The sequence below is a fragment of the Taudactylus pleione genome, unplaced genomic scaffold (assembly GCF_031769625.1).
Source record: "Taudactylus pleione unplaced genomic scaffold, aTauple2 ptg000092l, whole genome shotgun sequence".
Taxonomy (NCBI): Eukaryota; Metazoa; Chordata; class Amphibia; order Anura; family Myobatrachidae; genus Taudactylus; species Taudactylus pleione.
In genome coordinates this window covers 7689925-7706422 of record NW_028284494.1, presented here as the reverse complement: position 1 = coordinate 7706422, position 16498 = coordinate 7689925, and the positions used below count along the sequence as shown (strand labels likewise).

At 48.4% G+C, this 16498-nt stretch overlaps 1 protein-coding gene across 1 annotated transcript in view; it reads left to right on the top strand.

The window, feature by feature from the left end:
• LOC148527157 (granzyme A-like) overlaps positions 1-16498 on the top strand; it is a 70423-nt gene that overhangs the window by 24975 nt on the left and 28950 nt on the right. The window contains exon 3 of the mRNA XM_088469417.1: positions 1126-1264. Coding sequence (XP_088325543.1) covers positions 1126-1264 — 139 coding nt within the window. The remainder of the gene's footprint in view (positions 1-1125; positions 1265-16498) is intronic.

Sequence of the window (16498 nt, the reverse complement as noted above, 5' to 3'; positions counted from 1 at the left end):
GTGTCGACCTTTTGTACCTGTCGACCTTTTGTACCTGTCGATCTATTGACTGTCTAACAACTGGGGTCGATCTAGACATTGTCTAACTAATTTTTGTCTATCTCTTATACCACACCCTCTCTGATATGTGCTGGCTGCTAGGTCGGGAGAGATTTGCAGAGAGAAAATATTGCAATCTCGGGTGATTAATCTCCTGCAAAACGAGTTACTCGGGAGAGAGATCTCGTTCTGCTTCACCATCGGCAAACTCGTTTAGCTTCAAATCTCCTGTTGGTAAATTTGGTAAAAGAAAAGGGCTTAAATAACCCGAATTTTAGTGAATTCCAGCGAGTTAAATCACTTTGAAAATCGGGACCATCTCGAATCTTAGTAAATTTACCCATAAAATTTGTTTTAGCACTGCAGACAGACTCTTATTGGCTGCTGCACCCAGGGCCGGAGCTGGGCTGGAGCTCACTCATGAGCTCCACCTTCCGGCTCCCGCAGTGGGTGAAGGGAGAGACGTCATGACATTTCTCCCATAGTGCCGGGGGGGACCGGAGGAGCGGACATAGGCAGAGGCAGGAGCGAGGGTTCAGGTAAGCATAATTATGTGTGGCTGTATGTTTTATACGTATGGAGCACTACTACTGGGGGCACAGTATAAGGGACACTACTGGGGGCACTGTATAAGGGGCACTACTGGGGCCACTGCATAAGGGTCACTACTGGGGGAACTGTATAAGGGGCACTACTGGGGACACTGCATAAGGGGCACTACTGGGGGAACTGTATAAGGGGCACTACTGGGGCACTGCATAAGAGGCACTACTGGGGGAACTGCAAAAGGGGCACTACTAGGGGCACTGTATAAGGGGCACTACTGTGGACACTGCAAAAGGGGCACTAATTGAGGCCCTGCATAAGGGGCACTAAAGGGGGCACTGAATAAGGGGCACTACTACTGGGGGCATTGCATAAGGGGCACTACTACTGGAGGCATTGCATAAGGGGCACTACTACTGGGGGCATTAAGGTGCATATGGAATGGAAAGGAATGTTCCCAGAGTGACGAGAAACGTACAGTAACACCATCAAATTCTGAAAATACATAATATTTTGCTATTTCTTCTTTCCTTCTCTAAGTAATGCTTCTACTGAAGTTCATCTTGGTGTCCATTCTATATCAAGTCCAGATCAATTTTTCCAGCAATTTAAGGTCTCAAGGTGGATTAAACACTGTTACGATACAGAAACATTGGACAATGACATCCAGCTAGTACAGGTAAGAATACTCCAGTGTACATCTGTCGAGATTCATTATTTTGGGGCTGATTCAGATATGGGCGCTAATCCCATTGCATTTGCAATTCAATATGCATTGGTTCTGTGAAAATACGCAAATGATGCCTCCGCAGGAATTTTTACAGAGATGCCCACAGGCGGCGTCTTAAATCTGCAGCTACAAAGATGGACCATCGGTCGCACATTCGATCTTCTGATCAGCCACTGATGGTATAATATCGATGGCTGAGCCCGATGGTGAAACACAAATGCTTTTTAAACAGGCACTGACTGTCCATGTGCAAAACCATTGATGGTTTGTGTTCAATAGTTTAAAACCAACGACAATCGTTGGCAGAGCTGTTGATGGTCACCAGTAGAGTGACCTGCTATTTGATGTTTTGTGACTGTTAAACCTGTGGAACTACAAGTGCTGGATAAACTACATTTCCCAGGAAGCATTGCAAGCCTGCAGGAGAGGATAGGAGAGTTAATTATTTGTGATGGCGCTACACAAAGCCAGAAAGACAAGGAGTGAGAGATAGTTATGGCCATTGATGGTCGATGGTTTAAAAGCATCAGTATATAACTATCGATGGCTAAATGCTGAGCATGCACAGACCTTGGCCATCGGACCTGCGGCGCCAGTGTTTTTACCATCAGTGCTGCGACATCAATGGCAAAAACACCTGTTATCAGCCATAGACCATCAATGGTTACAAAACTTTGAGTAGTGTCAATATCTGCACTGCAGTCACAATCCTTTGAAGTTGAGGGTATATCAGAGTGTGAGGTAAAATTCCCTTCAAGCTAATTGGAGGGTATAGGCAGTATTAGTAAGCCTCCCGATTACCAGTCTCCATAGTATTTTGCAAACGTACAGCACGTGTAGATGACCAGCTTGCCATGTGCATGATAGTATGAAGAGGTAAGACTTTGAAGCAGTTTTAAAGGCAGCACCACCCAGTAAATAAAGCCCCTTACATTGAGAAATAGTAATACTAGCCGCTATCATGTAACAAACTGCATCCAGTAGACATAGAGGGTTTAGCTGTACAGTGAGGTTTTCTACAGGTGACAAATAATTTCAGTATATTTTAACTAGGCATGTGCAGGCTTGGATTAGTTAGGATTTTCCCGCCAAAAATCGTGTTTCAGAAAGAGGCAAAATGTCATCTTTCATGGACAAACATCATCTTTCTTGGACTTTTGTCCAGGAATGATGATGTTTGTCCATGAAAGATGACGTTTTGCCTTTTTGTGAGACACAATTTTTGGCAGGAAAATCCTAACTAATCCGAGCCTGCACATCCCTAATTTTAACAAGAGAGGTAAGAGCGAGGTGAGTAGACAGTGGCATGATGAGGGGGGGGAGTGCGCGGGTGCGGGCCACACCTGGGTGTCACCCATGGAGGGGGTGACACCAAAATGCCGGCTCCTCTGCAGTGACAGGAAGGGCTGCCATCAGAAATCGTGGGGCCCGGTACTGACAAATAAGGCAGGGCCCCCCTGGGGGATGGCGCAGAGGTGGGTGGAGCTGTGTATAATGTGGGTGGAGCTACACAGGGGGGGTTAGCCGTCAATAGTGCATGACCCAGTTAAAAAAAATTCTCAAAGTTTGGGGTGGGGAAGGCAGGATGGGAATGGGTGGCACAGGATTGGGAAGGCTGGACTGGGAGGGCACAGGGAAGGTTGGACTGGGGGTGCACAAGGCAGGGAAGGCTGGACCTTAATTGGGGGGGCACATGGCAGGGAAAGCTGGCTGGACTAGGGGGGGCAGGGAAGGCTAGGTACACTAGGGAGGAGGCACAGGGCAGTGAAGGTTGGACTGGGGAGGGGGACAGGGCAGGGAAGACTGGCTGGATTAGAGGGGGCACAGGGCAGGAAAGGCTTGCTAGACTAGGGGAGCATGGGTCAGGGAAGGCTGGCTGGACTGGCTGGATTAGGGGGGGCACATGGCAGGGAAGGCTGGCGAGACTAGGGGAGCATGGGACAGGGAAGGCTGGCTGGACTGGCTGGATTAGGGGGGGCACAGGGCAGGGAAGGCTGGCGAGACTAGGGGAGCATGGGGCAGGGAAAGCTGGCTGGACTAGGGGAGCATGGGGCAGGGAAGGCTGGCTGGACTGGCTGGATTAGGTGGGGGACAGGGCAGGGAAGGCTGGCGAGACTAGGGGAGCATGGGGCAGGGAAGCCTGGCTGGACTAGGGGAGCATGGGGCAGGGAAGGCTGGCTGGAGTAGAGGGTTAGGGCAGGGAAGGTTTGCTGGTTTCTTGCAGCAGGTGGTGGGGCACAGGGCAGGGACTCCTGCTACCTTGTTTCTTCAGAGGGCCCGGGCCGGGAGACAGCAGTGCAGAATATATGAATCAGCAGCCGGGTAAACACAGCGCAGCCAGCAGTAATTGAAATATGATGCTGCCCGCGAGCCAATCACAGCTCGCGGACCGACAGCCAATCAGGAGCGGCTGCAATGGCTGCTCCTGATTGGCTGCCGGTCCGCGAGCTATAATGTCTTGCGGCCGGCACCATATATCAAATGCCGCCGGCGGCGCTGTGTCTTCCCGGCTGCTGATTCATACATTCTGCACTGCTGTCTCTGGGCCCGGCAGTCCCCCCCTGACGGTGGCCCTGGTGACAGGAGTCGGGTGCTGCAGTCAGTGTGACATTCTCATGCAGCACCCAACTCCTGTCATAGAAGAGGAGCCAACAGTGCTGACAGCCCAGTCTCCGGGGGCAGCCCTGCATCTCCGGCGATGCTGGGCTGCCCCCTGAGTGAAGTCATCGGGTTCCCCCACGAGGCCATGCCCCTTTATTTTAGGTCGTGCCCACTTTTCAGACGCGCCACCGCCATGCAGGGATAGTAAGAGTGCGCATCGGATGTCACCAGACCCGGTGATGCCTCTGTAAGTAGAAAATTGGAGACAATGTAAAAGTTTGATGTTAATAAAGAATTCTACATAAGAGATGTTTCGATATGAGCCTTGGGAATAATTTGGTACACTTCCGGGGGTTGAGAAACCATGGGTATAGGAAACTTAATAAGGAAATTATCTCTCTGTTGGCAATGTGTGCACAGGTGGTGGTTTTAGTGAAATGTACACACCAGGGGATTGCAAGATGACCCAAGAGCCAGTCCAGTGTAGCTTACCCAGACAGTGTGGTTTATTATGCAAGCGGTGGTACAGCCGTACTCTAAAGGTGGGTACACACTGCAAAGATCTAGCTGCACATCGAGTGATCTGCAGTTATACATGTAGGTGATGGTCATTCATATACACTGACTGACCATCATCTTCTAGGCAGCGGTGGGCCGGGGGTCATGCCATGACCCCCTCCCCACGGCTGCCGCTGTATGTGTTTGGGCGATCGGCTGATCACACTTGCCGATGGACAGATATGTCTGCAGATATATCGGTCCATTGGCTGTGCAGCACAGCCAACGCGATATGCCTGTGAACGACGTCGTTCACAGATCACCAGCCGATGACTGTCTCAGATATGCGGTAGTGGTGCAGGTGCTGGAACAGCGGTCAATGTGAGTGAAAGGTCGCAAGTCTCTACAGCTAAGGTGGAGACGTCCATCTCCCACTGTCACTCATGCACAGTAAGCAAGATGGCATGCGCTGTAACAGTACTGACGGTCATCCAGGGGAGCCATATTGATGGCTGCGCAGTAGCACTCTCCACTTCTACAAGCTCAGCCAGCTGCGACCCTTCTGCATGAGGGGGGATGCTGTTGCTGGTCCAGCCGGCAAGGCCCCGGCACCTGCACAATGGATCTGGTAGGCGCTGGAACCCATGTGGGGCTGCCTGAAAGGCAGAGCAGCGGCTTCCACTGGAAGATGCTCTTGGCTGATCACAGATAGAAGCAAGTTAATGAGAGACGTCCTGAAGATGTTGTCCCATATGTTGCTGGGTTGCCTCTTGTGCCTCCAGAAGAGACAGTAGAATCTGGAGGACTCCTTTACCCTGTGACCCAGCGGCTTCCATTTGGTCTGTGCAAACTGTCAGGCCCTGGTATAGATTGTCCTCTGCTTTGTAGTCAGTGGTCGGGGGGCTAGGGTGAACTGGTAGTAGAAGATGGGGAAGCAATATATCAGTCTTCCTCATAGGCTACTCTCAGATGTTGATGAGATATACTCTGAGGCGCAGAGTCTAATCCACTTGATTCGCTGCACCAAGTGAACAGGTCGGTGCCTCCAGAGTAGGTATCTGAGAGAAGCATAAAGACAAGGACAGAACTAGGAATGTACTGGAGGAATAACAAGGAGTATCAGCAATGATGAGGAAGATGCTAAATAACGATCGGTACTGCTCTGGTGATTTTGACGCTGTATAGCAAGGATTGGTTGCTGGGTATCCAGATGCTGAATAGCGTTAGGTATAGCTCTGGTATATTTGATGCCATACAGCGAGGATAGGTTTCTGGGTATCCAGACGCTGAATAGCGATGGGTAACACAAGGAATCCCAACTAGAAAGTGAACACTAGAAAACAGTGTGGAGCCTAGGATGAACATTAGAGAAGCAAAGTTGCACAGGCAACTTCCTGTTCCAAGAGTCAAATTGAAATAACCCTATGTAGCTAGTCATTGGCCAAAGAAAGCAGCTGACCGACCGCAGGTTACCAGTGGAGGATACCAATCAGATGACACGAAACAACATGGCGGCGCCCAAGTCTACACTCGTGGCAACCAAGACGCGCACACGAAGGTTCTAGCAGACCCTGGGGAGAATACTCAGCCACTAGGTTACTATGTCCGAACACTTGGGAGCTTGAAGACGCCGGCAAAGGTAAGAGTAGTGGCCGATCCCCTAGTCTCGCCAGCCTTCCCTGCCATGTGCCCCCCCTAATCCAGCCAGTCCAGCCAGCCTTCCCTGACCCATGCTCCCCTAGTCTAGCAAGCCTTTCCTGCCCTGTGCCCCCTCTAATCCACCCAGTCTTCCCTGCCCTGTCCCCCACCCCAGTCCAACCTTCTCTGCCCTGTGCCTCCCCCCTAGTGTACCTAGCCTTCCCTGCCCCCCCTAGTCCAGCCAGCTTTCCCTGCCCTGTGCCCCCCCAATTAAGATCCAGCCTTCCCTGCCTTGTGCACCCCCAGTCCAATCTTTCCTGCCTCCTGTCCATCATGCCAGGATTGATCTGGATTGGCTCCTGCTTCTATTTTCTTCTAGTGCGAACGCTGCTCCGATGCCGGTGAAAGCGTTTCACGTGTTTCTGGTTGTGGTCAGTCTCCTGTTGTTTCCAGTCGAGTTCCAGTGATCCTGGCAGCTCTATTTCTTGCCTGCCGTTTGTACCATCGAGGCGGCATGAACCCACTCCAGTACTTTGTTTTCTCTGCCTGACACCTGTTTCCAGCCTTGCTAATTGGACTTTGTTTTCCTGCCAACACATTTGTTTTCAGCCACACATCACTTGGACTTAGTTATTTCTGCCAGTTTATATATTCATCACCATTTCATGAATTATAATACTTCTATTAAACCTGCTGCATTTCAATACTGCAAAGTGCAAACCCATTCCAGTTTTTTCTTCTGCATCCACCCTGCGTCAAAAAAATAATCCAAACATGACAGCATTGTTCCATTGTACTGCGGTCATTTGGAATGTTACTACAAATTGGCCTACAGTACGAGAATACTGTCGAAGCTGTAGAAGATCTGAGGAAGCTGAAATTGATCTGCCTGGCTCAACGAATATATGTAGAATATATCTGCCACCTGCCGCTTGTGTCACCTAGGTGACACGGTGTGCATTCCAGATCCTTGCCGCGTGTGTCATCCAGGCGGCACGGAGTGCACTCGCTGTCTTGAGTGCGCAAACCTGTGGGTTCTTCTCACGAAGATTCTCTCCTGCGGAAAGAAATGACATCATTGGGGACCAGGAGCTTTTAGCTATAAAAATAGCTTGGGATGAGTGGAGGCATCATCTACAGGGGGCTGAGTTTCCAGTTACCATAATTTCAGACCATAAAAATATTTTGTATTTAAAAGCTGCCCAAAGGCTCAACCAGCCAAGGTTTCCAGCCCTCATGGCTGCTACATGGCCCAAAGGCTGCATCTTGCTCACGGTCCACAGGCTGCAACCTGCCAAAGCATACCAGCCCTCAAGGCTGCTACACGGCCCAAAGGCTGCATCTTGCTCATGGCCCTCAGGCCGCAACCAGCCAAGTTTTCCAGCCCTCAAGACTGCTACACGGCCCAAAGGCCACATCTTGCTCACGGCCCACAGGCCACAGTCAGCCAAGGTCACCTGCCCCAAGGCTGTAACAGCATAACCCTCCTAGACTAAACCTTCCTAACAGGATCATATCTTCCAAATCTGTACCTATTGTTCTCTCCATTGGTGCGCTTCTACAGGAAATTATTGAGTTCTTTGTTCTACCCAGTTACACTCATGATTTAGTTCTAGGTTTACCGTGGTTGAAAATCCATAATCCAACTTTCGACTGGACCTATATGCACGTGTTGGCATCGGGATCCAATTGTCATAACAAGTACATGCCTAAAGTTCTTCCTGTATGGTCCATTCCAAGTTGTATACAAAAGTTGAAGTCTTCATCTGACTTCATTTCTGTCCCACTACCTGAACCATACCATGATTTCACAGATGTCTTTTGTGAGAAGGCAGCGGATAAGTTACCACCCCATCGCAAATGGACTCCTCCTCAAGGCCGTATCTACCCTCTCTCTGTACCTGAGACCTCTGCTATGTCTAAATATATCCAAGAAAATCTGGAAAAGGGGTTTATTCGACCATCTGGTTCTCTGGCTGGGGCTGGGTTCTTAAGCCCTGTATTGATTACAGAGGTCTCAATGACATTACTATAAAAAACCGCTACCCTATACCTCTCATTTCTGAATTATTCGACAAGGTGCAAGGAGCCACTATTGACCTTCGGGATGCATACAACCTCATTCGTATATGTGAAGGAGATGAGTGGAAGGCTGCTTTTAACACCAGGGATGGGCACTATGAGTACTTGGTAATGCCCTTTGGGTTGTGCAACACCCCAGCAGTCTTCCAATGGTATGTCAACTAAATTTTTCGAGACATTCTTTATCATTTTGTTGTTGTATATCTTGACGACATTCTAATGTTTTCTAAGGATCTTAAATCTCATCATCTGCATGTCAAATAAGTTCTCTTTCGGTTCCGAAAACATAATTTATACGGAAAGTTCTCTAAATGCATTTTCGAAAAATCTTCTGTACCTTTTCTGGGTCACATTATCTCCGGAGAATCCCTACAAATGGATTCTGAAAAATTGAACGCCATCAGGGAATGGCCACAGCAAAATTCTTTGAAGGGAATTCAATGATTTTTAGGTTTTTCTAACTATTATAGAAGGTTTATCCATAATTTTTCAACTATTGCTGCCCCCCATTATGGCTTTCACGAAAAAAGGTGCTAATCCCGCTTTCTGGCCTCCTTCCGCCATGATATGCTCATGGAATCTTTTGTGTCTGTACCCATCCTTAACCAGACAGATTTAGAAAAACCATTCACGGTGGAAGTTGACGCATCCTCTGTCAGAAAAGGAGCAATATTGTCTCAAGTGGCCGCAGATGGCCGGAGTCATCCTTGTGGGTTCTACTCACAAAGATTCTCTCCTGCGGAAAGAAATTACATCATTGTCGAACAAGAGCTTTTAGCTATGAAACTAGCTTGGGAGCAGTGGAGGCATCGTCTAAAGGGGGCTAAGTTTCCTGTTACCATAATTTCAGACCATAAAAATATTCTGTATTTAAAAACTGCCCAAAGGCTCAATCCCAGACAAGCAAGATGGTCTTTTCTCATTTTGAATTTAAAGTTGTGTTTCGCCATGGTAAGCTAAATAAAAAAGCAAATGCTCTGTCAAGGGCATTTGTGTCTGTCGGGGAAGATGTAGATCGCTGAGTCTCAAACCATACTTCATCCAATGTTGTTTGCTCAAACCCAATTAGATACTCAACCTACAGGTAAAATCTTTGTAATCTCTGGACTGTAGTCTCTGACTCCGGAAACAGCTTCTTACGTGGGCCCATGCTTCTTTGTTTTCTGGACATTTCTGTGTCTTTAAAACTCAAACTATTACAACGCTCTTACTGGTGGCCATCTATGGCTAAAGATGTAAAAGAGTTTATCGCTTCTTGTGTCAAATGTCCTCAGTATAAGAAAAATGCTGTAACTTCTACTACCTCTACTTATTCCTACTAGGCCATGGTCCCATGTCTCCATGGATTTTATTACTGAGCTGCCTGCCTCTAAAGGTTGTAACACTGTTTGGGTGGTCGTGGACCGGTTCTCCAAGATGGCTCTATTTATCCCATTGCTTGGATCTTTCATCTCCATGGTCTACCATCCGAAATTGTGTCCGACAGGGGTGTGCAGTTTGTGGCTAGATTTTGGCGAGCACTGTGTTACTCTTGTGGAATCAAGCTGCAGTTCTCCTCTGCATACCACCCTCAATCTTTTGGGCAAACCAAGCGGGTGAATCAGGAACTGGAAACATTCATAAGGTTGTTTGTGTGGTCTTCTCAAGATGATTGGCTGGATCTACTACCCTGGGTGGAATTTGCCCACAACTTCTGATACCATACTTCTACAAAGTCTACACCTTTCTTCGCAATGTTTGGTAGACATCCCAAGGTACCAGAGTTCCAAGATCTACCCTCTTTAGAAGTTCCAGCGGTTTCAAAACTTCTTGAATCATATTCTGGAATTTGGAAAAAAGTTCATGCCTCCTTATAAAAAAGTCTTGCAACTCCAAAAAGTTTGCTGACCGGAAACGTATGGCCATTCTCCTGTTGAAGCCTGGTAACAAAGTCTGGCTCTCTACTAAAAACATCAAAATGAAGGTGCCAAGCATGACATTTGCTCCACTTTATAGCTACTGGATATATTGAGTTTCTCTATCTAATCTGTTTATTAATATTTGAATATCTAACTTACTAAATTATTTTATGAATGCATAAGGAGTGGAAAGTTCTCTGCTGTCTGTGTATAACTTTTAGAGGCTATTAAGCCCTTGTTTGAGATGAGGGATTCATTGCATTAATTATATTATATTACCAATGCACTATTGCATAGGATACTTCTTTGGTAGACATATGCATGCAATAACAATATATGTAAATTGTGCAAATGTACACAGCAACAATATGTTTGATTTTTGGATTGAAGCATTCTGATCAGAGAGGAGACATATGCGATATATCTTGGCTGGGTAACTTTTCAACCAATGATCATCAGGAAGTTAATGGGAGCTGGTATTAGATGTTGACAGGTTATCATTTCACTATTCAGACAAATTATTTACAGTGCAGTGACTTGCGGATATAATTATTGAATAGACTGGCTCAATTGTATGTGCATTGTGATACTGTGTGTTTCTATAAATACATTGTTTCCAATGTGCAATGATTGTAATGATTTAATTAATTCGCTAATCACATGATGGGATTTGTATTAATATCTGCTGCGAATTATTGATTTGTCACAGCAGGTTACTGAGTTCATATAGGAGATCGTTCTTATATGTATTTAAATTTTAGGTTTGCATGTTGTATGTTCAACCATGTTTTAAAGGTATATTATTAAAGATTATATTTTAATACTTTAAATAATTACAATTAAGAAGTGCCCACAAAACAAGAGTCTTCTTTTTCTCTCAAATTTATTGATCCTTGCCTGACTCTGGGGAGCACCACCAACATATAAGGGTTTCCATTTGTGGCACAAGTGTACATAGTTGGTTTAATTTATATTTATCTTTTTCCACCTCTACCAATCCCTAGGGATTTGGGAGAGGTTAGTATATAGTCCTGTGCGTTTCTCACCCTCTTCTTTCTTTGTAAATATCTTTCTATCTCAGTGGAGACACATCTGATGTTACAGTTAAAATCAGGAGGGTCTAACCGAGGGCTGTAGTCAGGATACCGGCAGCTGCTATCCTGGCCACCGAAACCCCGACACTAAAAGCCCGACATGGGACTAAAGATAGGCATCGAAATTCAGACGCCTATCATTAGCTCCACAACGAAATCCTGACACCTGGCATACCGAACGAAGGTAAGCCGGGTGACTTAGGTTCTAGACGCGGGGGGAGGGTTAGATTTAGGGACAGGGTTGAGAACCCCCCTGGGAGAGTTCGGGTTTGGCTAGGGGAAGGGGGATGGTTAGGGGGTGTTCAGTTTAGACATCAACGGGGGGAAGTTAGGGTTAGGCACCACTAAGGGAGGGTTAGGGGTAGGCCAGCTAGAGGGGAGGGTTAGGGTACTTACCACCCCCAGTCGGGTTTTTCGAGCCGTCGGTCTTCCGCTGTCTGTATTTGATCCAGCGGCTATTCAGCCACTGGCATTACAAACGATTCCCTAACAGAGGCCTGTGTATACCAATTGGACATCTCCCATATGACATCATAGTACATCATTCTCTGTATTAACTGTATTAATGTCTGACCATTTAAACAGCGTTTTTATGGTTGTGCATAAATTAGCCATCTCTACGTATCCAGGGCTGACGAGATCCGTGCCTGGCCCAGATGGCAGGGGGCGTGACCTAATCGTGGGAGGCATGGCCACGCCCCCTTAGACAATTTTTTTCTTAGATAAATTATATTTTTTTTAGCTTCGCAAAGCGGTGCTGGGGATGGGGGCTCTGTGTGCCCCTCAGCTCAGCGCACAGCCAATGGGGGCACAATCAGCATAGGAGACTGCTCCGGCTGGTGCTTTAGCAGCCACGAGCAGTCTCCTAGTGCAGCCTAGTGCAGTGTGACTCAAGAGGGAGGGGGAGCAATGCCAGGCCGGACCCCTGCAGTAAGCCCGGGTAATTTTTAACCGCCCCCCCCCCCCCAGCGCCCCTGTGCGTGTCAGGAGAGACGTTGTACCTGCTCCCCTCCCCCTCGGCACCCCTGTGCGTGTCAGGAGAGATGCTGTGTTTGAGACAGGTCAGTGTGCTGGTGTGCTGCAGGTGCACGGCTGTTCTGATTGGTCTAAGGAGGTCAGCGACCGGAGTGTGCAGCTGAGGTTGGTTCTTGGTCGTGCCGCTGGTGGTGCAGAACCAGAGGTGTGGATGGGTTAGCCGCTGGGAGGCTGGGTTGCGGCGTGTGTGCTAGGACCACCCCTGGGAAGGGGGGTGGTCTGCCTGGGATACTGATTGGAAAAGGCTGGGGGGAGGGGTGGATAAGGAGGGTGTGACCGGGATGGAGCTTGACACTGGCGATGCTGGCTGTGCGGACTTGCAGCCGGATGTGCAGGGTACTCTCTGCACTGACGGTCCCTCGTGGAAACGGGGATCAACGGTGGAGGCAACCCTGGCCAGGAGCCAGTTGTTGAGCATGCCAGAGAGGGGGGTGGGGGGGCTGGGGCTGGGGGAGAGGCTGGTCCGGGGTGGAACCGGTCACTGGAAGTGTGAGCGGTGGTGCGGACCAGCGGGTGGGTGAGCTTTCTGCACTGGCGGTCCCTGGTGGGGATGAGGATCTTCAGTGGAGGTCAGCCTGGATCGGTGTCGGGTTTGATGAGAGGGTCTCCAACGCATTTCGGCACAGGTGCCCCTTCAAGGAGGTGTGAGGAGAGACGTTGTACCCACTCCCCCACCCCCCTCGGCGCCCCTGTGCATGTCAGAAGAGACGCTGTGTTTGAGACAGGTCAGATCTGCATTAATATTACCAATGTCTGCGCTGCTGTGTGATGTCCAATGGATATGAGAAGGTAGCAGTGGACGTCCTTATGCTCTGATAAGCTTTGGAAACATTAGCATATTTTCGCAATTGTGAACTGTGCGAAATCGACTATACCTACCTACTCTCCTGGAACTGTCGGGAGCCTCACGAACATCAGGTGCTGCTCCCCCCCCCCCCCCCCCGGAGGAGTGGGCTAAGTCTCCCGACCAGCACCATCCGCCTGCGCCCCCTCCAGCCAGCATCCGCTTCCCCCTTGTACAAGTGGCTGGTCCGTGAAGAACCAATGACACAATTCACGCTGAATTGCATCATCGTGGTCCCACCCCCAACTGCACAATGTGTTTGATTTCAACTTATAACACATTTTTATATCGAAACAGAATTTGATGGCAGGTAAGAACCATTTGGCCCATCTAGTCTGTCCGTTATTTAATACATGTTATAGCTTAGCTAATAACTATATAGAAAGTGTTCCCCCAAAGGAGTTTTTCTTTTGCTTTCAGTGGTTAGTTACAACTGCATATTTAACTATAATGAGCACCACCAACAGATATACCATATACTATACGTGTTCTATGACTCTTTAACCTCTTACCTGGCATGGTCACATCCCAGATGGGCTTTCACTGATATGGTTGCATCTTAAGTGGCTGTGTCTCTTGCTCCGCCCCCCGTCATTCTCAGAGGGGATCCGTTCTGCACATATTTGGATCACCTCCTTCTCTTCCAGTCCCCCAGCAGTGATGTAATGGTCTGTGACTGCTGACATCGCCGCCTATATTGCTCCCCAGGAATCCATACAAATGCTATACTGGATTGCATGTGCAATGTTAAATTTATGTGCAAAAGAGGGGTACAGAAGATCCACTTTGAGCAATGTTGCTGATCTCTGTACTCCAAGTGCAGAGATCAGCAGGGGGTTTGATGGGATAAGCCCCCCTTCCTTCCTCCCCCGGTGAGCCGCTCTGCATGTGGGATCAGAAAATTAAATTTCTTTGTCTGCTGCCCACCCTGACCTTGACTTATTTGTTGTGTCCTATGTCAGCAGCTTGGGTGCTCCAGTACTTGTGATCCCCTCAGATCCTTGCCAGTACTTGGGGAACTTTTGCAACAAGTGGCTGTGGACATAGTAGGTCCCCTGCCTGTGCCCTGTTGTTTGGAGAAAAGACGCATCCTCACCTGGGTTAATTATGTCACATGGAACCCAGAGGCTGGTGCTCTGAGAATACCCAGGGGGAAGAGTAAACCCACCCAGTCACAGATATTCAATAAGTGTTGCATAGTGTGGGGAGGCAGGGTTAGACCTGGACTACTGAAGGTAGAGGCAACCAGAGACAGAACCCTGAGTGCAGATGGAATATCTTGGCAGGGTAACTTCCAGTAGCTATAAGATTCTGTAGGATCAAAAGCCAACTCATGGGGACATGGCCTGCTGGTGGCCTACATGAACAGGGTAGTTTGTGGACATGTACCTGAACCATGTGGCTATGAGGGCCACTACAGCACAGAAAAGGTTAAACTTCCTGTGTTGTGGCACCATCAAGTGGAAAGATCAGCACTATGCACCTATTGTGGACTGAATTTATAAGGATGTTTAAAATCAAATAGGTACATGTTATATTTAATTGGTAGCACTGTCACACCACTGCTTTACCTCCTGCCAATATGTGTGTGAAAATATTTAAGGGTATCTGTGTAAGGGAGCCTATAAAAGATTCATCCAACAACTAGGATGGGCTGTACATGAATTGATCCTTACAAGGTTGAATTTGAGGTTGCAGGCCCATCTGACCCATGTGAATATAGCAAGGACTCATCATTGCTATTCTACATACAATTGTATCTGGAGTAACCTCGTGAACTGGGTTCAAGACATTTGGGTCCTAGATTCCAGTCAAGTTGGGTTTGCCGAGCCTCTGGAAACAGCAAGACATAGTGGGGGAGATGTATGAACCGCCGAAGTGGCATCAGCGCACATGTATGATTGGCAGAGTGCCACTGTCGGCATAGGGACAGGCTGCCGGCTCCAAGGTTGCACGTGAGATCTTGCGATGTTTGCAAGATCCCACGCATGCTGAGGGGAGCTAGCTGGGACTGAGACACAGCGCATCAGCACTAGGCTGATGCACTGTGGTCTCTAGCAGGGATCGCCAGAGGGGGGAGTTATCAATCCCCTTGTCCGACCGAAGAGATGGTAATACATCTCATCATTAGGGCTTCCTGCTTCATCTCGGTAAAGAGACATAGCAGAAAGTGTTATAACAACACGATAAGTCCCGCTATAATACATCTCCCCCAGTAACCGGAGGGTTGGGTAAGGGATGCTGGTGCTCGGGATCCTGGCGGTCAGAATCCCGATGTTGGCAGCATGACAGATTTCAAATATCGACACTTACACACTTAGGGGGTCATTTAGACCCGGTCGCAAGCACCAATGTGCTCACAACCGGGTCGATGGGTGGCCCTGCGCACGCGCAGCGGCCGCACTGCGCGTGCGCAAGCCCCAGAGCTAGAGAGAAACTCTCTCGCTCCGGAGCTCGCTACAAAAGGGGGGGCGGCTGTCGATGTTGATCGACAGTTCGCCCCTTTTTGTAGGCGGGCCGGGAGGTGGTTTCCAAAACGGAGGCGTTCCTTAAGGAAAGCCTACCGTTTTGTGGGCGGCCGCATTGACATCATCAGTGATGTCAGTGGGGAGCTTCCTGCTCGATCAGAGCAGAAAGCTCCCTGGGGCTTGCGAGTGCCCAGACCCAACCTTAGGGTCTGGTCGCAAGCCCCGATGGTCGTGATGGTGATCACCATCGCAACCATCACCCTGGTCGCTAGCTAAGCTGTGGGTGGTAACCCACAGCCTAGCTTGCGACCAGGAGGCCGCACCAAAAACCCAGAAGCGGCCGCCCTCATTCAGAGAGAGCGATCGCTTCTTTGCGATCGCCTCTGAATGAGGTCCTTAGTGCCTAACCCTAACCCTCCCCCTAGTGCCTAACAGTAACCCTCCTTCTAACCCAGCTCCTTACCATCAGGATGATGGTTGTCAAGATTCTGGCACCGGCATTCTAAGCGCTTGCATCCGACTGTTGGGATGTTGACCGAATCCCTAACCAGACATCGTAATATCTACTTAGCTATTCTATTGGGCTCTAACAAATTGCTTTACAACCTTGTGGGAATATTACCAATGACTTGCAATTGAATTTGACATCTTTACTATAAGGACTATGCTATTGTTGATGGTTGTTAGCGATTAGTGCTCCTGGTGTAGAGTTAAGTTGTTGTTATAGTTTCGAATTTCTGAAACCTACCAGGCTACTCGTTCCATTAGGGTGTGATAATTATTGTTGATTTATATGTTACTTGTGATATGTAATAAGGATATTGTTGTATCCTTTCCTATGCCTCCTTCCTTCCTAGTTACCGAAATACAGATGTGTCCTCATTAGGGGTGTGCACCGGCCACTTTTCGTGTTTTGTGTTTTGGTTTTGGATCTGGATCTTTCTTCGTGTTTTGGATCTGGATTGGTTTTGCCAAAACCACCCTTCCGTGTTTTGGGTTCTGGGTTTTGTGTTTTGGATCTGTAT